A 27479-nucleotide genomic window follows, 5' to 3' on the forward strand; every position below is an offset into this window, starting at 1 on the left:
GGTTGCCGTGCCCTCCTCCAGGGGATCTTCCCGGCCCCGGAATCAAACCCGTGTCTCTTATGTCTTCTGCATTGGCAGACGGGTTCTTTACCACTAGTACCACCTGGGAAGCCCATACCCTGTCTCAAAACTCTCTTCCAGTTTTGAGAAAATCCCCTATTGTATGTCTCTTTATCAGAGGAAAGTCTTTGCCTCCAGCCACAGCAGCTGAATGGGTACCATGAATTCTTCCTCACCACATCCTGACTGTGGCTTGGCTAACTGGATCATCCTGCTGGGAACTTTGACTCTTGCTGGAGGAAGTGACACAAAAACACAGACAAATTAGGAAGTTGTCCACAGTGGCTTCAATGGGTCAAGAGTTCCAAGGCAGTCCTGTTCAGTGCCTGGGGGCTGGGTGGGTGGCGATGGCAGCAGCAGCCTCTCACCAGATGATTCTGGTCATTCCTTTGGGTAATGTTCTCCTGACCCAGCTGTTTTTTCGCTACTCATATTCTTAGCCTGGCTGTCCACAATTCACATAGATTTTGTGAGCAAACCAATCATCTTCCAATAGCCAGCAGACTTTTCTACTTAAAATAGCCAATGACATTTGATGTTGATTAAAAACAGGAACCTTGGCTGTTAGGGGACTTGGGAGTCTCTGGCGGGGGGTGTCATGGTGAGAAGGAATCTGTAAAGGATGAGCTGTTATCCCTAGAGTGATGCTCGAACCCCCTCTTTCTCTCATGCCCTACCTTCAATACAGTAGCAAATGCACTGTCATGTTTTTGTTTAGTCTCTCAGATGTGTCTGACTCTTTGCAACCCCATGGACTGTATGTAGCCCACCAGGCTCCTCTGTCCATGGGATTCTCCAGGCAGGAACATTGGAGTGGGTTGCCATTTCCTTCTCCAGGGGATCTTCCTGACCCAGGAATTGAATCTGTGTCTCTTGTGTCTCCTGTGTTGGTAGGCGGATTCTTTATCACTGAGCCACCTGGGAAGCCCCTGCAGTCTGGTGCATCGTAATAAATTACAAATCTGTCATCTTCTCCCCACCTCCACTGGTTCTACTGCGTCTGAGTCAACACTGCTGCTTGTCGTAGCTTCCTAGTTGGTCCTTGCTCTGGTCCTTACTCCCTCCCTCAGTTTATTCATTGACTAACAGCTGGCACAAGCCATTTAAAACATGTCAATACCTGTCATCTTATGTTCTCCAACCTTCCCAAAGACCTCCATTGCACTCAAGTCCTCACGAAGGCCCCACATAATCTGGCCCTTTAACCCTTTGCCTTCATTTCATTCACTCCTATGCTCTCCCTTCCTCCTCTACTCCAGCCGTACCTGTCTGCTTGTGGGTTCATGAGCACACAGCCAGTCTTTTGCCTCACGGCTCTCCCCTTTTTAATTGTTCTGCCAGGAACATTCCCTCTCCAGATACCTGAACAGCTTGCTCCTTATAGCCTTATGAAACCACCCATGCCACCGATTTAAAATTCTAATTCTGGAATTCTTTTTTCTTTTCTCCTTTTTTTTTGAGAAATTATTTATTTGGCTGCAGCAGGTCTTAGTTGCGGCCTGCAAGCTCTTAGTTGTAGCTTGTGGGATTTAGTTTTCTGGTCAGCTCCCCTGCACTGGGAGCTCAGAGTCTTACCCATTGGACTACCAGGGAAATCCCCTACTTTGCTTTTCTAATGCATAACACCATTTGAAAATTTTATTATGTTTATTCTTCATTATATACCTTTGGTCATTACTGGGGAAAGGTCAACGGAACAGCATAACGACATGGAGGTCTACAATAAGAATTTGGTACAGATAGAAACCTAGGTGGAGGTGAACAAATGAACTTAAAATCTGCAAGCTTTTGCCAAAGTCTCGGCCAGGGCATTGCTTTTCTGCTGGATGTAGAAGGTATACAGCTCCATATTTTGGGATGACCCCTGCTGACCAGTGTCCCGTGACAGTGTAATAGTGCCTTCTCTTAGGATCGTTGTGAGAATTGAAGGGGGATGAAGAGGTCGGGTGCGCCTGGACACTTGGGCAGAGCTCTGTTCTCCGACGGTTCCTTCCACGTCCAATAGGGGGCGCTCAGCGAACCATGAAGCAGAGCTCGTAGGTCGGAGGGATGTTGCCAAAGCCTGAGACCTTGGGCGTGATGTCGATGTCAGCAGGTGGTACCAGAGAGCGGAGGGAGAAGTTTTGAAGGATGGAGGTGAAGTAGAGGAAGAGTTCCATGCGGGCCATGGCCTCGCCCAGGCAGATGCGTTTTCCTGTGGGCACAGAGAGGGGAGAAAGGGGGCGGGGGGAATAGTGGGGAGAGGCAGACCCGGAATCATGGAGAGGGTTCCGGTCTCACCACCGCTCAGCCTCAGCTGCCTCCGCTGTATCTCTGGGGTCATGATAATACCCACTTTTTAGGGTTATCATAAAGATGCAGTGGGTTTCTACAGTTAATGCTCCGCTAGGATCTTCCACGTATAGGGGGCTCAACACGTGGAAGCTACTTCACTGACGGCACACATTCCAACAGATTGTAAGACCGAATGGTTGTAAAGGATCCATGCATTTAAAGTCTTTTCATTTCTGGTTCTTTTAAAGGTTTAGGAAGTGCCTACAAGGTGCCAGACACTGGTGAGGGAAAACAAAAGCTCACACTTAGATAGTGCTTGATCTACCAAAAAAAAAAAAAAAGAAGTGAATATATATATATATATATATGTGTGTAACTGATTCACTTTGCTCTACAGCAAATTCTAACACTACCTTGTAAATCAACTATACTCCAATAAAAATTTTAATAACAATAGTGCTTGCTGTTTGTCAATCACTCTTCCAATGCTTTGGAGAGATTAGTCTCCATTTCACAGACAGGGAGCTGAAGTAACTCATTCATGGCCCCACTGATGGTGTTTGTAAGTGGTGGAGTGTGCTGCACTGACACCAGGTTCAATATAGCTTACACTTAAAATGCGATTTTTCAAAGACATTGTATTATGAGTTACCAAGCTGCTGTTCATTGGATGTATCTTTCCTGCTCCCTGTTTTATACTGTCAGCAAAATAAGAATCTTTTAACATTTTTAAGTGGTTAAAAAATCAGAAGAAAAATAATATTTTGTGACATGTGAAAATTAAAATTCAAGTGTTAATGTGCATAGTTTTTTTTTATTCTGCATCCATCACAGACATGCTTTTTTCTTTTTATTGTTTTTTGGCCATGCCATGCAGCTTTCAGGATCTTATTTCCCCCACCAGGGATTGAACCTGGCCCCATGCTGTGGAAGCTTGGAGTCCTAACAACTGGATCACCAGAGAATTCCCCAGGATGGTTCAGCAGGTAAAGAACCTGCCTGCGACACAGGTGACATGGGTTCAATCCCTGGGACGGAAGGATCCCCTGGAGGAGGAAACGGCAACCCACTCCAGTATTCTGGCCTGGAAAATTCCACAGACAGATGAGCCTGGTGGGCAACAGCTCATGGGGTTGCAAAGAGTCAGACACGACTCAGTATCAGCATCATTATTTATGAATGTCTATGGGTGCTTTCACAGTACAATGGTGTAGACTGCATAGTTCAAAGACCAGCGAAACCTAAAATATTTTATATTTTGGCCCTTAGAAAAAATATGCTGGCCTCTATTTAGTGCAATTACTTTTCTAATTATCAGAGTCCATGGTCCTGATATTCCATCATTCTGGAATTCTGGGATTCTAGTATTGTATGAGTCTATGAAATAGCACCCAGCTTCCCATTCAAACCTGAATGTCAAATACAGACTAATGATTGGGGGACATATCTAGCGTGTTTCTGCAGAACTGTTGGGGGTGGGGGGACTCAGACCATAGACACCTACCAGAGGAAAAAGGCACAAAGGCTTCATTCTTCTTGAAGTGGCCTTGCTCGTCCAGGAAGTGTTGTGGATAGAAGGCATCTGGGTAGCGGAAGTATTTGGGGTCTTTGAGGACAGAGCCAAGAAGAGGAAAGACGTCGGTACCCTGGGGTGAAGATGGGCTCAGTTAGGAGAAATCAGTGTTGGAGTCTGGAGAATGGCAGGGACCCAGGAGGAGTGGGGGTACAGTGGGGTACAGGGGGAGGCGGGGATGACAGGGGAGGTGCAGCTCCACCTTGGGCAGAAGGTAGCCTCGGAAATGAGTGTCCCGGATGACATTATGGGGGACGCCCATGGGCACGATATCTGTAAGTCTCTGGATCTCGTGGATCACGGCATCTGTGTAGGGCATCTTGGCCCGGTCATCGACACTTGGGATCCGGTGTGGTCCAATCACCTGGTCAATCTCTTCATGGATCTTGGCTGGAAAAAACCAGAACACACAGCAGACAAAGATGCAGGAGGTGTTTCTGGAGGCCAGGATTGGGTCATAGGTTTGTGTCTTCAGCTCTGTATGTATTTGGACTGTCTCTTTATTCTTGACTGCGGACACATTGGTGAGGCTAATAAACACTCTTTCCAGTAGTCACGTACAGATGTGAGAGCTGGACCATAAAGAAGGCTTAGTGCCAAAGAATTGATGCTTCTGAATTGTGGTGCTGAAGACTCTTGAGAGTCCCTTGGACAGCAAGAAGATCAAACCAGTCATTCCTAAAGGAGACCAACCCTGCATATTCACTGGAAGAACTGATGCTGAAGCTGGGGTTCTGATACTTTGGCCATCTGATGCAAAAAGCCAATTCACTGGAAAAGACTCTGATGCTGGGAAAGATTGAAGGCAGGAGGAGAAGAGGGCAACAGAGGATGAGATGGTTGGATTGCACCACTGACTCAATGGTGAGTTTGAGCAAACTCTGGAAAGACGTATCTGGAGATACTGAAGGACAGAGAAACCTGGTGTGCTGCGGTCCATGGGGTCACAAAGAGTCAGACACGACTTAGTGACTGAACAACAACAACAATGCATAAAGCCCATGGAGTTGTAAATTGCACATGTAATCCAGTATGCAAGTGATTGAGGTGTCCATTAGATATTAGATGATTTATATTAGTAAAAGACAACTCAGACAATGAAGGAGAAACTAGATGAGTCTGAATGGAAATGTTAGTCTCTCCCATTGTCTGTAACAAGAGAAATTTGTTAGTTTGTTTTGAATTACGTTAGAAGGTATGCTCAGGTAATCAGTTGTGTCCAACTCTTTGTGACCCTATGGACTATACATAGTCTGCCAGGCTCCTCTGTCCATGGGATTCTCCAGGCATGAATACTAGGGTGGGTTGCCATTCCCTCCTCCAGGAGATTTTCCTGACTCAGGGATCGAATTCGCATCTCCTGCATTGCAGGCAGGTTCTTTACTGCTGATTCACTGGAGAAGCCACATTAGAAGGGAGAGGGGCCAAAACTGGGATTTTTCCTTTGGTGAGTAAATGAGTTTCTCATTACTGGAGTTACCCAACCAGACCAGATTACAGTTTACTGGCGATGGATTCTATTTGATTCTGCCACTATAGTTGGCCAAATAATGGCCATCAAGGATACTACCTTCTAATCCCTGGAACCTGGGGATGTTACCTTCCATGACCAAGGACAATTTGCAGATATAATTAACTTAAGGGTTTTGAGATGGGGAGATTATTCTGAATAATCCATATTGACTCTAAAAGTAACCACAAGTGTTTGTATAAGAAGGAGGCAGAAAGGTCAGAGTCAGAGAAGGAGATGTGACAATGGATACAAAGAGAGATTTGAAGATGCAATGCTGCTGACTTTGGAACTGGAGCCCAGGAATGCAAGAAATACAGTTCCAGAGGTTGGAAAAGGCAAGGAGTCAGATCAACCCTGGTTTGACCCAGTGAAAGCCTATTTGAACTCCTGAAGTCCAGAACTGTTAAGATAATAGATTATTGTGGCTTTAAGCTACTAAGTTGCTCATAACTCACCACATAAGAAACTATCTTCTTCTTGTAATTCAGTCACTAAGTCATGACCCTTTGTGACCTCATGGACTATAACATGCCAGGCTTCCCTGTCCTTCACCGTCTCCCAGAGTTTGCTCAGATTCGTGTCCATTGTGTCAGTGATGCTATCTATAACCATCTCATCCTCTGCCGCCCCCTTCTCCTTTTGCCTTCAATCTTTCCCAGCATCAGGGTCTTTGCATCAGGTGGCCAAAGTATTGGATAAGAAACCATGACAGGCACCAAGCAGAAGATGAAATTAAATGACTTTCCAAGCCAGAGATTCTGAGATTCCACATCCTGAGGTTCTAAAGTGTGAAGAGTTGAAAGCTGTGTGATTGTAAAGTTTCAGGATGATGTCTTCTTTCCTGTGGGGAATGAGGTCTGCCAGGTAAGCGGCTCAGGTGGACACTCACCTTCCACCTCAGGATGCTTCATCATGAGCAGCAATCCATAGCGGAGTGTAGAGCTCACTGTCTCAGTGCCAGCGAAAAAGAGGTTGAGGGTGGTCAGGACCAAATTCTTGAGGTTGAATTCTGTGTGGGGGTTGTTTTTATCCTGAAAATGAGAGAGATGATAAATAGACTCACCATCTTCTGCCTTCATCTTGTTTTCTCCCTGTGTATAAGGTAGGGCTTTGTGAAAACGATAGATGGGTGAACCAGATGAGTATCTGGGAGAGGAAACAGTCAGAGCAAAGGTCCTGAGGCAGAGGTGTGTCTGGTGAGGAACAACAAAGAGGGGGCCAGTGTAGCTGCCAGGATAGTTGGAGTGTAGTGAACAATGGGGAGAATGAGGGAGAGGGAAGTGGAGATTGCCTTGTCAGATTTGAAAGTTCTAAGACACTAGGGTACATGATTTCAAACTGCTGAAGGACTTCCCTGGTGGTCCAGTGCTGAAGAATCTGCCTTGCAATTCAGGGGTTGCAGGTTTGATCCCTGGTCGGGGAAGTAAGATCCCATGTGCTTTGGAAATACTGAGCTCTTGCGCACATGCTGCAACTAAGACCCAACGCAGCCAAACCAATAAATAAAAAATAAACAAAGGTCAAATTTCAATCAAATATCTGTTTGTCAAAAACAAAACACCTGCCGACTACAGAGGTTCTACAGTAGAAAAATAGAAATTTCTAAATTTATAAAATCCTAAGAATCCATGATGCAGAGTTACTAAGCTTCTAAATTGCTATATCTCTAAGACTAAACTTTTAAAAATTTTTGGAAAAAAAATTGATTTCTTAGCCACACCACGTGGCATATGGAATCGTAGTTCCCTAACCAGAGATAGAAACCACACCCCCTGCATTGGAAGCTGAGAAGACATTAAACTTTTCATTTTAAAGTTTAAACTCCAAAGCTTAGACTTTAAATGTTTCAGCTTGGCAAATTCTAAGACTCTCAAAATGCATTCTACGTTTCTGTGTTTGCAAGTCTCTGGTGTATCAGATTAGAAAGGTGTACGATTTTAAGTGTCCATGTTCTCAGAAGTTTTAGCTTCAAAGTTTAAGAGTGTAAGAGTTTATACCTTAACAGTTTCTATATCTCATCTATAAATAAAAGTCAACCTGGTGAAACAATGCTTGGCGCTTGACATACTGTCATCAATATGTTTACAGATGAGTCTAAAGTTGTAGGCACTAGGGATGGGGGAGATGAGAGGAAAGGACTGGGGGCAGAGGAAGAGGGACCTGGTGCATCTTGATGAGGAAGCAATCAATGAAATCCCGAGGGTTCTGGGGGTCAAGCGAGGCTTCGTTGATCTTGACCCTGGAGGCAATGAAGTCCTTGAGCTCCTCTATCAAGTAGTAGATGCGATTGTGTCTTCCTGGCAAATATTGCATGATTCCAGAATACATGTCATACAACTGTGGGGAATAAGCAAGGGATGTTTGTTAGCAATGGGTACCAGAGGCCAGCCTGGGCTGAGTCTGGAGTCCAATAGCTGGGCTTAGCATCCAGCACAGGATCTGAGAATTGCATGAGGCTATTTGCTTCTTGGACACCCAGGGCATCTTTGATACTTGCCTCCCAAGATTGTGGGGAGGAGTTAGTGAGGAAGAGGCAGGGGCTTAGTTAACAGAGGTTGGGGGGTGGACAGAGAGATGCCTGATGGGCACCTGGGCCCAGGATGTGCTCATTTCTATGAAACTCTGGTTGATCATTTGCAGCAACTTCAGGAACTGCTCATCCTCATAGTCAAAGCGACTTCCAAAGACGACGGAACTGATGACGTTGGAGACAGTGCGGCTCAGGAAGAAAGTAGGTTCGATGCGAGCCCCTGAATAATGGAAGTTAGAGGCCATGAGTAGGAACATGGAATGTGACATCATTCAGTTGCAGATATGTGTCCTGGCTCAACTGCTTAATAGCATTTGATAGTGATTTCATGTTTGTGTTTTGAGTCTAACTTTCCCAATGTGCAGGTTGGTTTAATAAGCACCCAAGGGACTTCCCTAGTGGTCCAGTGACTGAGACTCCACGCTCCCAGTGCAGGGGGCCTGAGTTCAATTCCTGGTTTGGGAACTGGATCCCACATGCTGCCACTAAAGATCCTGTGTGCCTCAGCTAAGATCTGGTGCAGCCAAATAAATAGATAAAAATATGTGAAGATTAAAAAAATAGCCACCTCATTGGCTCATGAAAATTCAATGTTAATTATCAATGTAAAATACTTAGCACAGTGCCTGACATGTAATAAACATGTGAGAGATGCTGGTGGAGCTGAATCCTTATTTTTTGTTATTAGAAGTTAATTATACTGGGACTTCCTTTGTGGTACAGTGGATAAAAATCTGCCTGCCAATGCAGGGGGCACAGGTTCGATCCCTGGTCTGGGAAGATTCCACGTGCTGAGAAGCCGCTAAGCCAATGCCCCACAGCTACTGAGCCTGAGTGCTCTAGAGCCTGAGAGCTACAACCACTGATCCTGTGCGCTGCAACTACTGAAGCCCTCTCGTCAAGAGCCTGTGCTCTGCAATGAGAAGCCCACACACCACAACGAAGAGTAACCCCTGCTCGCTGCAACTAGAGACAGCCTGCACAGAAATGAAGAACCAGCGCAGCTAAAAATATTAAAAAAGAAGAAAAAAAAAGAAGTGAACTGTCCTGGAGAGTCACAGAGTTTTGGAAAGAAGTGGAGGTAAGGGATGCACTAAAAAATAGAAAAGAATGGCTAGATTTGGTCTATCTCTACCAATGATTCCATCTGCACTATTTAAAAGAAAATTCTTCCCTTGGCCTCAGCTGCACCATCTATAAAACGAGATGCTGGTCAGGCCAGTGGATATGGGGACAATTTCCCTAAAGCAATGCATATAATCACCATTAGTTTGGCAAATAATTTCTAGGGGTACCTGAGTATACAAAGTCTTTATGCAGACCATTTGGCACCCATGGAGCCCAAGGGAGGAGTCTAATGTAGAGAAATTTGTCTCTATTTCTGTATCTAATTTATTCATCTCTGTATTTCTTGGCCTCTGTGTCTTTTTTCATTAGACCCAGACATTCCAGATCTTATTTTTGGGTGCATCATGGATCCCTTTAAAAATGTAATGAAATGGTATAATGTTTCAGATTCGCAAGTTGAAAAAGTTCTAAAAATCTTTCACAACGATGTAAATATATGTAACACAACTGAACTGTACACTTAGAACAGTTTGTTGTTGTTGGGTTGCCAGTAAATGTCCGACTTTTGGGGACCCCATGGACTGCAGCACACCAGGCCTTCCTGTCCCTCGTCATCTCCTGGAGTTGGCCCACATTCATGTCCATTGATTCGGTGATGCCATGCAACCATTTCATCCTCTCATGCCCTCAGAAATAGTTAGAGGGGCAAATTTTTACATTATATGGTTTTTACCCAAATTTCGTGTTTTTGTATGTGTACGTGTGAATATATACCTAGTTAGATAGATAAATTTAATCCTATCACCACAAAAAGGCATAAACTCACATATTGCCAAAATCTATACCTGATATGAAGAGCTCAAAAACTCCTTAAGATCCACTGACTCAAGTCCCTGGACAAGGGATCTCTAAGGGTCTTTAAGTGTTAACTTTTAACATGGAATCTGGCTAGAAATCTCAGTAAATCCTTCATCTTCTTCATCCTTTCCCACTCCCAAACTTTCTCCCACTAAAGCCTATCTTCTCATGACTGAGCTCTCTACACCCCCACCCCCCAAGTCCCCTTGTAGCCCTCCTGGCTGGTGTCCCACATACCCTTGGTCTTGCGTAATTCCACTAGTAGGAAGCCGGCCTCCTCCTGGATCCGCTCCTCAATGCTCCTCTTTCCCATCCCGAAGTCCCGAAGAATGGTCAGGGAGAAGCGTCGGAGAATCCTCCATCGTTCTCCATTAGCCAGAGCGACACCTGCAGGGATTTCAGGGTCAGGCTCCCGTCTCCCCTCTTGTTTGTGCCCAGCTCTGTGCTGGACTGGGAGGCTGCCAGGATACGACAGCTGTAAACTTTCCCCTCGGGGATGCCTCGTTCAACCTTCCAGGTTTAATGGGGAAACTAAAGTTCCCTCCCTGCTGGACCCCCCAAAACAGCCCAGGACTGAGACGAAGGAAAAGGAATCAGGCTAGTAACGACTGTGGGAGATTAAGGAGAGTTTCTTACAGGCTAGAGACCTGGAACTGGATAACTGCATATAATGGATGGATGCCTAGGAATATGGGGGGAGATATAGATAGAATGGGCTTCCCTGGTGGCTCAGTGGTTAAGAATCTGCCTGCAATGCAGAAGCCACAGGAGATGTGAGTTCCGTCGCTGGGTCAGAAAGATCCCCTAGAGGAGGGCATGGCAACACATTCCAGTATTCTTGCCTGGAGAATCCCATGGACAGAGAAGCCTGGTGGGCTAGGGTCCATAGGGTCACAAAGAGTTGGACATGACTATACCAATTTAGTATACAAGCATAGATAGAATGTCATATAGAGTACATTGGAATGGGGAGACTTTATATATTCTATGTTCTACTTGGATTCTCTAGACGTATGTGTAAGTGTTCACAGAAGATCATACCTGTACACTAATATACCCACACAAAAGGAGTTACTATGTAGTAAATAGTATTTAGAAGTTTCCGGATGTGCATGCATCAGTGAATTAATGTTTGGAAATTTGATGAAATGATTTTGATAGATTAATGAATGGAAGAAAGTGTTTGTGACTGGAATGATTGATGAATGGATGGATGAAAGACTTCTGGATGGGTAAAGGGCTAATGGATGGATGGTTGGAGATGTATGGGTAAATGGTTGGAAAGGTGTATGGATGACTGAATGATTAATAGGTGGATAAATGATGGAAGGAAAAATGAATGGATGGATGAAATGATGACTAGATGGGTAAGTGAGAAGATGATGTAAAGGTCAATTTATTGGAAAAATACTGATATTTGTATAGAAAGTCTAATGAATAAATGAATTTTTTTGGTGGCTGTATGGATCAATGGAAAAATGGATGGATGGAAGGAAAGGTATAGGGATAAATGGGTGAATGAAAGTATCAAAAAATGGTGTGAGGCTGCTTGGAATTGAATGATGTGGGCAGTTAGAGACGTGCGTGCATGCTAAGTTGCCTCAGTCGTGTCTGACTCTTTGTAATCCTATGGACTGTAGCCCTTCAGGCTCCTCTGTCCATGGGATTCTCCAGGCAAGAATTCTGGAATTCTGTCTCTGGAGCCATTAGAGATTGATGTGTAGGAAACATTAGAAAGGTGTCTGTGGAGGATGCAGAGACCTATGGGTTGGGTCTGTGTGTGTATATATAGGAAGATAAAAAGTAAGCTTGGGTATGAGAGCTTGGTGAATTACAAGAGTGACATTCGTCCATCAAAAATAACATAAGTAACACAGACGAGCCTCTAGAGTCAGACGGTTTGGGTTCAAAGTAAAATGATTCTACCACTTACTGTTACTACTACTGTTTCTTATTCTCAAATTCCTCATTTGCAAAATTAGGAAGACATTAATAGCTCTCAGAGAAGTCACAGCAGTAATTCATTTAGAGTACTTATCAAAGAAGCGGGGACATAGAAGTACATTACACTTTGTGATCACATTTTGCTTTTATTTTTGTTGTTGTTACCTACCATGACCTTGGAAGTTTCGCTCTATTGAAGCCAGTTCTCCACGGCCACTGAACTCATCTGCTCGGTCAACCAGGGCCTCCTTCACTGCTTCATGTCCACATAAAACAACCACTGGCCGGGGACCCATGTACACGGTGAAGACTGGACCATATTTCTCCTTGAGCTGAGTGAAGGAAGACATAAGAGGAGGTGGCTGATTGCAGTACTAAGTGACAACAAGTCAAGGATTTTAGGAGATGGCAATTTCAAGGAACATGGGAATAACAGATAAAATTGAGTCCTGGGCTTGGAAAGCCTACTGATAAAGAGACACAGAAGTCTTGGCTTCTGTGATCCTGGGCAAGATCCCCCAATGCTGCTACAAGCCTTGGTTTCCGCATCTGTAAAACAGTGGACCTAGATGAGATGGAATTCCAAGATCCGTGTGTCTCGTCCTGAAGTACTGCCTTTTCTAGAATAATCCTAAGATTTCATGATACTGAGTCAAAGTCTGAAGACCAACAGAGTGCAAGAGTTCTTGTGTCTAAGGATAGAAGGTACTGTTTATTCCAGGGACTTGCCTGGAGGCCCCATGGTTAAGACTTTATGCAAGGGGTGCATGCGGGTTTGATCCCTGTTCAGGGAACTAGGATCCCACATGCCTTGTGGCCAGAAAACCAAAACAGAAAAACAGAATCAATATTATAATAAATTCAACAATGACTTTAAAAATGGTCCACATTGAAAAAACTCTTTAACAAGTAGTGCAATGCAACATATTTTTCTTTTTAAAGAAGAAGTTACTGTTATTCCAAAGTCCTGAAGGTCTTAAGTTTCAATGTGCTAGGAGTCTGTGTTTCCAAGAGTTTAAGATTCTGGAATTCCAGAAATCTAAGGTTATGTTTCCAAGAGCCTTTGTTATAGAATTCAGAAATTTCTACACTATCTCCCTATAGAATGAGTTGCTTCTAGCTGTGTGAAAGTAGACAGACTCACCTTCATGAAAGACTGAAAAGTGGCATCAGTACGAACTTGCAACACGTTCCCCAGGAAAGGGATCGGTGTGGGACCAGGCGGCAGCTTTCCCCCTTTGCTCATCCGTTTCCAGGCGATGAGGATGAGAAGATAAGACAAGCAGAGTGCTAGAAAGATGGTGAAGGCCCCTCCCAGCTCCATGGTGCCAGGTCGAAGGACTGTGCCCAGGGCACCAGATCCTACCTAAATACATCCTGGGAAATCGACTCTGCAGAAATCTGAACACCCTGGGATTCAAGTTTTCTGGGTATGGTTGTCATGAGGGAAGAGATTGCTTTATCTGGGGGGTAGTTATATAACCTATAATCTCCCACCTGTAAAAAGGTGGATTGAATTCACCCAGGGAAATCTACTGGGGGACGTACCCCTTTCTTCATATTTCCCGTCCCTCAGTTCTCCCTCAGCTCAGCTTCCAGTTAAGCTTGTCTTGGTAGGACGTGAGAAGCAGTTGAATGTCTTTCTTAAGGCTATTTCATTTAGGGATCATACAATCTGAGTTCCATCTTTTCTTTATCAGGTGAGTCACATAACTCTCTTGGACTCAGTTTCCCTGTCTGTCGAATAGGGTGAGCATACGGTTTTAGAAAGCCTTGATAGAAAACAGAGATGGCTCCTCTCTCTTTGTGCTTAGTCACTCAGTTGTGTCTGACTCTTTGCCACCCCATGGACTGTAGCCCGCCAGGCTCCTCTGTCCATGGGGATTCTCCAGGCAAAAATATTGGAGTGGGTTGCCATTGCCTTCTCCAGGGGATCTTCCCAACCCAAGGATCGAACCCAGGTCTTCCACATCGCAGGCAGATTCTTTACCATCTGAGCCACCAGGGAAACCCCCTCTCTCTTTGCCAGATCCTAATTAATTAGTTCTTTTTTTAAAAAAGAGAAAAATGAAAATTTAGAACAGTAAAAGAAACAACTCAGTTGAAAGGGTTTAATTCAACAAGTTTTACTGTTTTTACTCAAGATAATATTAAATAATAATAACCAAAGTTTACCTGTGCTGCTTTATCAGAACTTTATTGGTGGGTGTGTACGTGTGTGTGTGTGTGTGTGTGTGTGTGTGTTTTCATTTTCCAAGTTTGAGATGTAGGAACCACCTCTGAGACCCAGTCTCATCATCTCTAGAGACATGACCGAGTGATTGCTCTCTGTAATACTCTACATAATGGTTTTCCATCCTTTTGCACCAAATATTTATAAAGTTTCTTTACTGACCTGAAACAAAATTCCTGGGAATTATATTCTACCTACACATGTTATTGAACACAACTCAAAACCCTTATCCTGTATGTTGATTCTCAGGCTTGGAAATTGAATCTCCTAGGAAGCCTGTAGATTTGGGTTAAGACTTGGCTGTCTAGGCTGAGGGGTCCTGTGATCACAATGGTAGGAACTCTGGGAAAACTGAGTGATTCACACAGCACCACCTTCTCCATCTTGGATCTGCTGCTAGAATGGCTTTCATGGAGTAAGAGTAAGCTCTAGGCTGCTTCTTTCAACTCTCACATCTTTCGCCCCTTTTTTACATTCTGACCACCTCCCAATGCACACACTTACACCCATTCAGGATTAGATACTTTAAAAAAAATTTATTTGGCTGCCCTGGGTCTTATTTGCAGTAAGAGCTGCAGGATCTTTAGTTGCAGCATGTGGGATCTAGTTTCCTGGCCAGGGTCAAACTCAGAACCCCTGCACTGGGAACATGGAGTCTTAACCACTGGACCACCAGGGAAGTCCCTAGACTCAATCATCTGTGATGGTGACGGTTGTGAGTTTGGTCCTCCCATTCAGACAGGTTGGAGAGAGAAAGTATTCTTCTGGATTCAGCAGAAGGGAGGATAGCTAGAATTGTGTTGTTTTTTTTTCCCTAGGGAGGCAAGATAAATGAGTCTGGGAGATCTTTATGCACAGTCTAAGAAGACTCATTATAAAAGATGTTTTATGCTATGAAGGGTGAGCTAAAGACTGAGTTCCAAGACTGAGCTAAATGGCTTCTCTAAACTGCCATTTTTCTAAGAATCTGTGGTTCTCCAAATCTGTTGTTGTAATGTTTGAGGATTCCAGCATTCTATAATTCTAAACTTTCAATCTGAGCCACCTCAGACGGTAAAGAATCTGCTCGCAATGCAGGAGATCCAGGTTCAATCCCTGGGTCGGAAAGATCCCGTGGAGGAAATGGCAACCCACCCAATACAAGACAGTATTCTTGTCTGGAGAATCCCATGGACAGAGGAGCCTGGCGGGCTACATTCTGTGGGGTTGCAGAGTCAGATACAATGAGTGACTAACACACACAAGTTTTCAGTTCTCTATGGATTCTTCCAGTGGAGAGTGGGGATCAGCATTTAAAAAGTTGGGAGCTACGGGGAGAAGGGCAGAATTTCCTTTCAGTTCAGTTCAGTTGCTCAGTCATGTCTGACTCTTTGCGACCCTATGGACTGCAGCAGGCCAGGCTTCCCTGTCCATCACTGTGTCCCGAAGCTCGCTCAAACTCATGTCCATTGAGTCGGTGGTGCCAGCCAGCCATCTCAGCCTCTGTCATCCCCTTCTCCTCCTGCCTTCAATCTTTTACCTCCTCCTAGATGTTTTTAGTGAGAGTAGGAAGATACAGCCAGTAGTGCATAGCTGTTTCTCCCAGTTCCCAAACAAAACCAACCAACCAACCACACAAAACCAAAACCCCTCCAAACTTAGGGGAACCAAAATCTAGGGACTGAGTTTGATATAGGGATCATTCTTCTATTGGAGAGTGAAAAGGACAGTGAATGGGGCCTCTGAAATTCTTCCCTTCTGCCAAGAAGAATTATCCAAAACATGGAAATTTTAAAAAGGTAATTATGGGCCTTTTTCATTTCTTACAGGTCCATTTAAAGATAATCACATTTCAAAATAGGATGTCATTTTGTTTACATAGTTGATCAAGGTCTAAGCATTTTATAATTCTATAAAACTGTTAACTCATGATGACTATCTTTTTCTGTTTGTTAGAGAAGGTGACATTCCCTCCAGATTTTAAAAAATGCAATAAAATTAGACATTAGCCAGTTTTGTAGTTAACTAAGTATTTCCTTCCCACATTTTTGGACTATAAAAATCCTAGTGTTTCATTTGTCTTGGGGACTAGCTTTCTTTTCTTTTTTAACATATAAAACATTTTATTAAAATAATTAATCATAAAATAACTAATAGAGAAACAAATTTTGTGATATCAATAAATGCTAAAACAACATTGGGTATTATTCAGCATTATTTTAAAAATAGGTAGAATGTTCAAAACAAAACTCTTAAAAATGCAAAAACGAAAAAAAAAAAAAATGCAAAAACGAAGAAAAACACAGAAAAGCCTCACTCTCACCTGTATTTCCCCAGACAACTGTTTTTTTAAATCCTCTGTTTATCCTTCCAGTGTGACATTATGCAAATATAAGCAAATAGGGATATTCTCATTCTCCTTCTTACATAAAATTCATTGTATATTTTTACAAAATTTATATTTATATACACATACACATATTGCTCTTCACCTTGCATTTTTCATTTAATAATATATCTTGGGGATATTAATATTGCCATTTCAATAAGGAAATTTTCCTTACTTTTTATTATAGCTGCATACTATTTCTGCATGCTATACTGTGTCGATATATAGTCTATTAAACCAGTTCTCTGTTGGTAGGCATTTTTGTTTTCTATTTTTTACTGTTGCAAACAATGCCAAACATTTGCAAAGCATATATGTAAGTGTGTCTGTGGGATATGCATGCATGCTTGGTTGCTCAATCGTGTCTGACTCTTTGTGACCCCATGAACAGTAGCCCTCCAGGTTCCTTTGTCCATGGAATTTTGCAGGCAAGAATACTGGAGTGGGTGGCCATTTCCTTCTCCAGATGGACCAGCTTTCTTTACACCTAGTTCCCTCATTAATGAATTAAATAATCTTGACACATGTGCAGCACATATTTTGAGAATTAGGTTTTTAATCATTTTGAGAATTATCTTTAAAAAATTTCCCTCCTCTTCTTTCTTCTTACCTAACTCTCCCTTCACCTTTCCCCCTCCTTCCATTCCCCTTCTCTTTTCTCCTCGTCTGTTTCTCTCTATATTCCCTTTCTCTCTCTTTCCCTCTTTCAGACTCTCCCTTTCATGTCTTCCTTTTTTCTTCCTTCCTTCTCTCCCTCTCATCTCCCCTTACCACTACTTTTCTTTTTCCTCTCTCCTCCCTCCTTTTTTTATCCTCTCCTTTCTTCCATAGGGATAGAAGAATCTTCTTAGTGGAATATCAGAAGAAGAAAGAGATGATGGGACAGTGGAAATATTAGAAGAAATAATGGCTGAAAACTTTTCCTCAAAGTAGTGGGTTGTTTCCCCACCCAATTATTTGTGTCATGTGGGAAGTCCCAGTAATGGTACCTAAAGTCTGATGGGCAGGAGGCAGATCTGGGTCCTGAAGCTAATAAACTAGAGGGAGAGTTTCAAAATGGTATTTGCCAGCACCCTAGATCATACAGTACTGGTGACCACAGGGGAGTATCCTGCTGGGATGCATAGGATGTCTCCCACAAAAGACCACTTTTCCAAGGTTGGGAAACATAACCTACCTACCAAGTACATTGAAATAAAAAACAGCATTTTACACAAAATGAGGTGACAGAGGAATATATTCCAAATGAAGCAACAAGATAAAATCCTAGAAGAACTAAGGGAAGTGGAGATAAGTAATCTACCAATGAAGTGTTTATGTCAATGATGATAAAGGTGGTCAAAGAACTCAAGAGAAGACTGGATGAACAGAGTGAGAAGCTAGAAATTTTTAACAGAGTTAAGAAATATAAAAAAAAGCCAAACAGAGCTGAATAGTACAATAACTGAAGTTAAAAATTCACTGAAAAAAAAAAAATTCACTGAAAGGAGTCAACAGTAGATTAGATGATACAGAGGAACAGATCAGCAAATTGGAAGACAGAGTAGTGGAACTCACTGGAGCTGAACAGAAAAAATAATTTTAAAAATTGAGGACAGTTTAAGAGACCTCTAGGACAACATCAAGTGTACTAATATTTGCATTATAAGGGTCCCAGAAGAAAGAAGTGAGAAAGGGTCAGAGAACATATTTGAGGACAGAAAATTTCCCTAACCTGGATAAGGAAACAGATATCCAGATCCAGGAAACACAGAGAGTCCTAAACAGGATTAACCCAAATAGGACCACAAGAAGACACATTCTAATTAAAATGGTAAAAATTAAAAATAAAGATAGAATATTAAAAGCAGCAAAGGAAAAGCAACAAATTACAAGGAACTCTTGTAAAGCTGTCCGCTGACTTTTGTCAGAAACCCTGCAGGACAGAAGGGAAAGGCATGATATATTTAAAGTGATGAAAAGGAAAAACCTACAACCGAGAATACTCTGCCCAGCAAGGCTTTCATTCAGACTTTATGGAGAGAACAAAAGTTTTACAGATAAGCAAAAGTTCAGGAGTTCAGCTCCACAAAACAAATTTTACAAGAATTTTTTGTTTGTTTTTTTAGGTTCAGACATCTTTATTAAAATAAAAAAAAACAACTTGGCTATAAAATGACATAGCTAAAATTTAAACTTAGATCTGTATTCTCTGAATTTCAAATTCCTAAGCATGCTTCTCTTGAAGGGAAAATACTGAGTCTATGTGTTACCTGGATATGCCCTCACACGTCAATGATCAGAGACCCTCTTTCTCTAATTACAACTGTTCTCCTTTCAGTATGTGCACATAGTTGGTCCCCATGCCCAGACTCTCCTGACACAGATACTCCTGACACAGGAGAATCTCCATCTACTGAACATTCACCTACCTCCGCTACTCAGTTTCGCAGATCTGTAAGACCCATGTTTCAATATATACATAGGAACTTAATTATCATATTCCCACAACATTTCACCACATCTGCTAATCGCAGAGAACTCCAAATATCTTCCCTACGTTTGTCACAGTACATGACTGAGATCTGAACAGGTCTAGTTACAGTGTCACAAATGTGTTTACGGCTCTCAAAATTACCTGGCATTCTATTATGATCATCTCCAATACAGATAAGCTTGATAATTTGATTCTCAGCTCCCTGTCAAAAAAATGTGTGAATATTTTTGCATTGCTAATCATTAGGGGGGCTTCCCGGGAAGCTCAGCTGGTAAAGAATCTACTTGCAATGCAGGAGACCTTGACTTGACTCCTGGGTCCGGAAGTCCCCCTGGAGAAGGGATAGGCTACCTACTCCAGTATTCTTGGGCTTCCCTGGTGGCTCAGATGGTAAAGAATCTGCCTGCTGATCAAACCTGGGTTTGATCCCTGCGTTGGGAAGATCCCCTGGAGAAGGGCATGGCAACCCATTCTAGTATTCTTGCCTGGAGAATTCCCAAGGACAGAGGAGCCTGGCAGGTTACAGTCCATGGGGTCACAAAGACTCAAACATGACTGGGCGACTGAGCACAGCACAGCAATCATTAGTGACTCCTCGCTTTAAAATTTCTTTTAGCCATACCACATGACGTGTGGGATCTTAGTTACCGGACCAAGGGTCAACCCATGCCCGCTGCAGAGGAAGCACAGAGTCTTAACCCCTGGATCGCCAGGGAGGTCCCAACTCCTTTCTAAACTGAAAGGTCTCCCCTATCTGTGGCTTAGTCCAATCATATCTCCTAGTTTGCTTTTCCTTTCTCTCTTTTTAAATTAAAGTTTATTTGGTTTACAATATCATATTAGTTTCAGAAATACAGTAGTGATTCAATATTTGTATAGATTATACTCCATTTACAGTTATTACATAAGAATAGCTGTATTTCCCTGTGCTGTATAATATATCCTTGTTGTTTCCTTATTTTATACATAGCAGTTTGTATTTCTTAATCCCTTACCCCTACTTTGCCCCACCCTCTTCCTTCTCTGGTAACTACTACTCTGTTCTCTGTATCTGTGAGTCTGTTTCTGTTTTGTTATACTTATTCATTTGTTTTACGTTTAGACTTCACATAAAAGTGATATCAAAGAGTGTTTGTCCTTCTCTGACTTACTTCACCAAGTATAATACCTTCTAGGTCCATTCATACTGTTGAAATGGCAGAATTTCATTCTTTTTAAGACTGAGCAATATTCCACTGTGTATATATGCCACATCTTCTTTATCCATTCATCTGTTGATGGCCACTTAGGTTGCTTACATATCTTGGCTGTTCTAATAAATGCTGCTGTGAACACTGGGATGCATGTGTCTTTGCAAATTAGTATTTTCATCTTCTTTCAATACATGCCCATGGAGTGGAACTGCAGGACCATATAGTAGTTCTATTTTTTAGTTTTATTAGGACCCTCTACACTGTTTTCCTACCAACAGTGTACAAGGGTTCCCTTTTCTTCACATCCCCTCTAACATTTGTTATTTGTAGACTTTTTGATGATAGTCATTCTGACAGATGTAATGTGATATCTCACTGTGATTCTGATATGCATCTCTCTGATGATTAGTGGTGCTGAGCATCTTTTCACATGCCCATTGTCTACTATGTGCAATAAGGCAAGAAAAAAATCATATAGATTGAAAAGGAGGAATTACAACTATCCTTATTTACAGATGATATGGATGTCCCTGTAGAAAATCCTCAACTACACAAAAAACTGGAGCTAATAAGTGTATTTTGCAAGGTCACAGACTATAATGTCAACATACAAAAGTCAAATGTATTTTTATATTACAGCAATGAAAAACTGGAACCTCAAAAAAATTTAAAAATATGTAAGTTAGCACCCAGAAAATGTAAGTACTCAGCTCTAAATATAACAAAATCTGGAACTGCATGGAAGTCCATTCCTGAGGCTTCCTGCTATTTTCTCTCCCCATAAGGGCCCAGTTCATTGTTCCTCTCCTCCTTTCCCCTTTTCTTCTTAAGTTGGACAAGGGGACCAGAACCCAACCTCCTGTTTAAAAAAAAACTTAATAGAGCAGAACTTATTGAGAAAGTTAGACTAGGGAGAAGTGAAAATGCATCAACCAGTGTGGAATTTCCTGATGAGGATGACATGGATAGAGGGGAAGTGGATGTTTAGAAGGGTCCAAGCTGGTAAATACAGATGAAAGTAAGGACTGAATGGAAGGATGCATGATAGAATGATGGAAAGAAAAATTAATAGATGGGAGGATAGAGAGATGAACAGCTGCATGGGCAGACAAACAGAAAGAGGAATCATTGGATGAGAATGGATCAATGGATAAATAAATGGGAAGAAGGCAAATGGGTGAAAGGTTGAATGTGCTAGTGAATGAAGGATGAATAAATAAATGTATTGATAAGTGGATGAGAGGACACAATGATGGAAGAGTGAATGGATGACTAAATGGATGCATGGAAGGAAGGAGGGATGGATGAATGTATCAGAGGACAAAGGATTAAAGGATGGATGCTTTTGGAAGGGTATATAACTAGAATTTGAGATAATTGCCTGGTTGGATGTGAATAGTTGAAAGAATACCTGAATGATAGACTGAAGAAGGAAGGGCTGATTTAACCACCCTGGAGAGAGAGGGCTTTTTGAAATTGATACATGGGTAGTTGGTGATGAATGGATGAATTTGAGACTAGCATGTCTCTGTGAGGTTACTTCCTATAGACTTTTGGTTGGGAGGAGTGTTCAATTAGGAAGTCATAAGAGGACAGGATATTGTATCTGATTGTATCAGAGACCTCAAAACAACAGTGACTTCAGAAAAATAGTAGTTTATCTCCAAAGTGTCAATCTGAGTGCAAGCATTCAGAGGTTGATATGGCAGTTCCAGTACCAAGAACGCAGATCTCTTCTGCTTTAGCGCCACAATTTCCCAGTGCATTGCCCTGATCCTCATGGTTGAAAATGGCTTACCAGCTCATGTGCTGGGTCTGTGTTCCAACCAGTGGGGTGATGGGACACTGGACTGGAATGGAAGGCACAGCCTGGAAGTGGTAGACATGGCTTGCCCTCAGATCTTATTCACTCCCAGTCTCAGTGTCTGCCTAGCTGCAAGGGAGTCTGGGAAATATAGTCTTTATTTTGGATGATCTTTTTTCTTTTCATTTCTTTTCTTTGGCCAAGTGGCAAGTGGGATCTTACGGCATCGAGCCCAAGCCTTTGCATTAGGAGCTTGGAGTCTCAACCACTGGACCACCAGGGAAGTCCTAAAAGATAAGAATTTTTTTTTTTTAATTTTTTGGTCACACTGTACGGTATGTGAGATCTTAGTCCACAGACCAGGAATCAAACACACACTCTCTGCCTTGGCAGGGTGGAGTCTTAGCTACTGGACACCAGAGAAATACCCATTTTGGATGATCTCGGGCTGAACTCAGATTTAATGTTCTATCACCAAGGAAAGGAAGGAGCAACTTAGAGGAACAACTCACAGTGTCTACCATAGAGATTGGCTCGAGGCTGATAATGAAACAAAAGGAAAACACTCTGCAAAGAGCAGAGTTGATATCTAGCTAATGCACTCCTCATTACGAAAGCCTGGGATGGGGAGTGGGGTCCCAGTGCCAGACATAGCAGAGACAGATACTTTTGGGTATCTTGATGCTTTTGTTCATGTGCTTCCAGAATGTGAAGATCACCAGGATGGACACATGGCAAACAGGAAGAGGCTGCAGACCTCTCAGATCTCCATGTAACCAGGAAGAAGGAATTGACCTTGGCCATGGGCCCTGGCTACAAAGATCCTGGGACTCAGCTTCTTCGGTAACCTGAAACTGCAGACCTCTCAGATCACCATGTAACCAGGAAGAAGGAATTGACCTTGGCCATGGGCCCTGGCTACAAAGATCCTGGGACTCAGCTTCTTTGGTAACCCGAACACCTTCAGATTAAATTTCCTGGGGGTTGGATCTCACTTGGGAGCTTACCATGCTTCGGAGTTTATATAACTTCTAGTCCTTCCTCTGAATGACCATTGAGTGCCGAGCTCATGAGGCGGTTCTCTCCACTTTGTCCCTTCAGTCCCCTCCTCATTCATGTCCACACACTCCAATTTTATCCTTTGAGAGCATGGAGGGCTTCCCTGGTGTCTCAGACAGTAAAAAATCTGTCTGTGATGCAGGAGACCCAGGTTCAATCCCTGAGTTGGGAAGATCCACTGGAAGAGGGAATGGTAATCCACTCTAGTATTCTTGCCTGGAGAATCCCATGGACAGAGGAGCCTGACAGGATACAGTCCACGGGGTCACAAAAATTCAGACATGACTGAGAGACTGACACTTTCATTCTTCTGGGTTTTAGAACAGTCTGAGTTTTGGAAGCTGAGTCCCAGGATCTTTGTAGAATCAGGAAGAACCAGGTTCAAGTCTGGCCTCTACAGCGTTCTTTCCTTCTTTTCTTTGCTGTGCCACAGGGCATATGGGATCTTAGTTCTCTGGCCAGGGATTGAACCCACGCCCCCTACATTGGAAGGGTAGACTCTTAAACACTGGACCACCAAGGAAGTCCCATCTCTGCAAATTTCCTGGTGCATGTGATCTTGAACAAGACACCTCATTTCTTTGTACCTCTGTTTTCTCATTTCTGAAAAATGATAATACCAATAAAAGTACCTCCCTGAGACTTCTCTGGTGGTCCTGGAATTGGCTCTTTCACTGCTGGGGTCTGGCACAGTCACTAAAAAAAAAAAAAGTACCTCCCTCGAAAAGTTGTTGTATGGATTAAATGTACTGAAATCTATGAGCATGGTGTCATCACTATCACTCAACAACCTATCCTCAGCACTTTCAAATCTGTCCTCGGGGAGGAATTTGCCATAAGTGGGGCTGATGGCTAGAGCTAGGCTGAGCATAGACTGGTGCTGATGGCAGGTAGTGAGTGGACAGACAACAGCCTGGATTGTCAGTTGGATGCTGGACCAGCAGGGGAGGCAGAAAAGAAGAGTGGGACATTGCATATTCCTGAGCCTCTTCTCTGTGCCAGCTTTGTGCTAAGTTGTTTTATTTATTGATTGACTTGGTTATATTGCATCTTAGTTGTGGCATGCGGGATCTTTGTTGTGCCATGCGGAAAATTTCCTTGTGGTACATGGACTCTAGTTGCAGTGAGGGCGTCAGTAGTTGCAGCTCATTGGCTTAGTCGCTCTGAGGCATGTGAGATCTTAATTCCCTGACACAGGGATTGAACTTGCATGCCCTGCATTGCAAGGTGGATTCTTAACCCCTGGACCACCAGGGAAGCCCCCCGGTGCCAAGTTTTTTACTTTCACAGTCCCGTGGATCTTCGCCTCTTTTTGGTCATCCCCATTACACACCCGAACACAGTGAGACTCGCCCAAGGCCACTGGGCTCTCAGGGGGGCAGGGTTAGGATTAGCACGCCAGTTTGGTCCTCCAGGAACTCTCTTCCACTGGTGACTTGCCTAGGTCTCCTTTCCCCGGGCTGCCCTGGGCGTGGGGGGAAATGGATGGGACCAGCTGGCGTGTATCAGAAGGGGCAAGAAGTAGTGAGATTGTGAGTGAGGTGCTTGCTTAAGCATAGATGTTGGGAGGATAAGGTGCCTGATATATTCCTCTGGTGGGTGGGGGCGGTGACCTCCAGAATTTTCAGCAGCACCATGCTGGCTAAGAACCTCCAGTGTGTTAGTTGCTCAGTTGTGTCCGACTCTTGCAACCTCATGGGCTGTAGCCCACCACGCTCCTCTGTCCATAGGATTCTCCAGGCAAGACTACTGGAGTGGGTTGCCATTTCCTTCTCCAGGGGATCTTTCCGACCCAGGGATCGAATCCAAGTCTCCTGCATTGCTGGCAGATGCTTTACTGGCTGGGCTACTGGGGAAGCCCAGGAAGGAGGTAAATAGCAAAGCATTTTCTCCCTTGTTGAAGCCCCAAACCAATGGGGTGGGGAGGAGCCAGGCCTCCCTGCTTCTGTCCTCAGAGGTCTCGGTTTCTGGTCTCAGGAACTGGATGTCCTAGATCTCAGCCAGCTGCACTGGGTGGTTCCCCCAAATTTCCATCCGCACCTTATTTCTGTGACTGTACCTTTCCCAGGGGCCAGAGGAGAGCCTGAGTGCCTGCCTGTCTTTCGTGGGAAGCTCTTTCGCCTGCAGCCTCAGCCTCCTCCTCTGAGCACCACCGCCTCCCCCACGCCCACTCCCTCCAGTCTGCGTCCTGTGTAGTCTCCGGTTGTCTCCAGGTGAGGGGGCCAGTAATCTGATCTCTATGGAGCTGGGAGAGGCGCGTCTAAGGCCAGGTTAATGGGTTGAGGACAAAGGAGTGGGCTAAGAAAGGTGAGAAGGAAGAAAATGTTCATTCCCAGCCGCCGCCTCCTCCCTCAGCCCTTTGAATTCATAACGAATGGTTACATAATCAGCTCCATCTTATTTCCTCCTGTGGGCCGTGAGCCAGATGGGGATTTAGCTGGGCAAAAAAAAAAAAAAAAAAAAAAAACCAAAAACCCCATGCATAATTAAGAAGGGAGTGAGAGCGATTTCAGAGCGACAGAAAGCAAGAGAAAGAGGTGCAGTGGGCAGAGGGGCAGAGAGGGGGCAGTGAGGAAGCAAGAGGATGACAGAGAGAGTAAAAGAGCCAAGAAGAGGGAGGGAAAGAGACAAAGTGTCAGAGACATGAAAAGAGAGAAGTGGGGGGGAGGACGTGAGGCAGGGAGGTGGGAGCAGATGACTAGCTAGGACACAGAGAAACAAGATAGCACAGTGGTAAAATATCCACCTGCCTATACAGGAGCCACAGGAGATGTGAGTTCGATCCCTGGGTCAGGAAGATCCCCTGGAGGAGGACATGGCAATTCACTCCAGTGAATTGCCTGGCGCATCCCATGGACAGAGAAGCCTGAAGGGCTACAGTCCATGGGGTCGCAAAGAGTCGGACAAGACTGAGCACACACGCATGCAGGGACACGGGAAGAGAAGCATCAGAAAATGACACAAGACACAAGATGACACACGAAGACAGAGGGAGAGACAGAGCCAGAGATGGAGAGAGACGTACAGAGAAAAGAAGAGAGAGAGCTAGAGAGAGAGACACACACTCAGAGATATTTAGAGATGAAGACAGTTGTAGACAGAGGTGAAGACAGAAAGGACGGGAGGGATCTAGAGAAGCAAGAAACAGGGATTCAGAGAAGAAAGCCAGAGAAATACAGAAGGACTGGGATTCAAAGTCCAAGAGAGGGACAGAGAGACAGAAAGAAAAGGAAAAACAGTCCAGGGAAGGACACAGATCTGCCTGAGGCAGAAACAGAGGCACAAGAGAATCTAATACAATCTAATCAAAAAGGTAGGTGACCTGACCGAGCCTTGTGAGTAGCCAGCTCAGTCAATAATTTTCTAGCCTGTCTTGCATGTCAGGCTCTGACAGACCTAATCTCTTAATCTCAGTAACAAGCCCTGATGATGACTGCAGCTAACACCTTGCATATTGTCCCACGCATGTTCTTAAACCTTTGCACATTTCTCACCTGGTCTCATAACAACCCTATGTGTTAAGTGCAGATATTATCTCCATTTTATGGAGGGGGAGATGAGGGCATGCAGAGGCATAAAGTCACTTCGCAGGGTTACCAGCTGGTAGCCAGGAGGCCACGCCCAGGCAACCTGGCTCCACTCCCAAGAGAGAAATAGCTGGGGACTCTAAGGACTGGCTTGCGTGCATGCTAAGTTGGTTCAGTCGTGTCCAACTCTGTGCGACCCCACGGAGTGTATCCCACAAGGCTCTTCTGTCCATGGAATTCTCCAGGCAAGACTACTGAAGTGGGTTGCCATGCCCTCCTCCAGGGGATCTTCCCAACCCACGGATCGAACCTGCATCTCTTGTGTCTCCTGGCAGGCGGGTTCTTTACCACTAGCGCCACTTGGGAAGTCCCTAAGGATGTGGGCCCTCCAAATTTGGAGAAAAGAGGGGGTTCTTTACCTGGAATCCAAAGATTGATAGCAAGAGACCATGGATGCCCTGAAATGATTGTGCAACGTGCATGCCCACCTGGAGAAATGATGCGCAAGTATTATGGATCCCTGGAAGATACAGCTTTTTTTTTTTTTTTTTTTTTTTTTTAGGCACATGGGATCTTAGATCCTGGACCAGGGATCAAACTGGTGCCGCCTGCAGCGAAGCAGGGAGTCTTAACCACTGGACCACCAACTCTTATTTATTCCACATGTGGTTATTATGAGGGTTTCCCACGTAGCGCTGGTGGTAAAGAACCCACCTGCCAATGCAGGAGATGTAAAAGATGCAGGTTCAATCCCTGGTTTGGGGAAGATCCCCTGGAGGAGGGCATGGCAACCTACTCCAGTATTCTTGCCTGCAGAATCCCATAGACAGAGGAACCTGGCGGGTTACAGTCCATACGGTCACAAAGAGTCAGACATGATGGAAGAGACTTAGCATGCAAGCATGGTTATTATGAACCCTATTATGTGCCAGGCAGTTCTGGAGGATGAAGGATCCATGGAAAACAAAGCAAATAATCACAATAACAAAAAAAATCAGT

The 27479-nt window shown here is 43.8% G+C and overlaps 1 protein-coding gene and 1 long non-coding RNA gene across 4 annotated transcripts; one reads left to right on the forward strand and one right to left on the reverse strand.

Moving 5' to 3' along the window:
- Positions 1–1932: 1932 nt before the first annotated feature.
- On the reverse strand, positions 1933–4523 carry LOC122692047 (putative inactive cytochrome P450 2G1). Its single transcript, XM_043899226.1, has 3 exons — positions 4110–4523; positions 3839–3980; positions 1933–2254 (listed from the first exon to the last, which is right to left on the reverse strand). The coding sequence occupies exons 1-3, from the start codon at positions 4224–4226 to the stop codon at positions 2073–2075; spliced, it is 441 nt and encodes a 146-aa protein (XP_043755161.1). The 5' UTR covers positions 4227–4523; the 3' UTR covers positions 1933–2072.
- Positions 3258–23674, forward strand: LOC122692048. Of its 3 annotated transcripts, none has more exons than XR_006340570.1 (6): positions 3258–3320; positions 6080–6284; positions 8061–8151; positions 8701–9031; positions 12004–13250; positions 22600–23674. It is a non-coding gene; the product is annotated as an uncharacterized LOC122692048 (long non-coding RNA). The 3 variants fall into 3 exon arrangements; XR_006340569.1 differs by lacking the exon at positions 3258–3320 and adding an exon at positions 4716–4771; XR_006340571.1 differs by lacking the exon at positions 3258–3320 and adding an exon at positions 4716–4771 and having other exon boundaries at positions 12004–12525.
- Positions 23675–27479: the final 3805 nt, after the last annotated feature.

This window comes from Cervus elaphus, chromosome 4 (assembly GCF_910594005.1).
Source record: "Cervus elaphus chromosome 4, mCerEla1.1, whole genome shotgun sequence".
In the NCBI taxonomy this organism is placed as follows: Eukaryota; Metazoa; Chordata; class Mammalia; order Artiodactyla; family Cervidae; genus Cervus; species Cervus elaphus.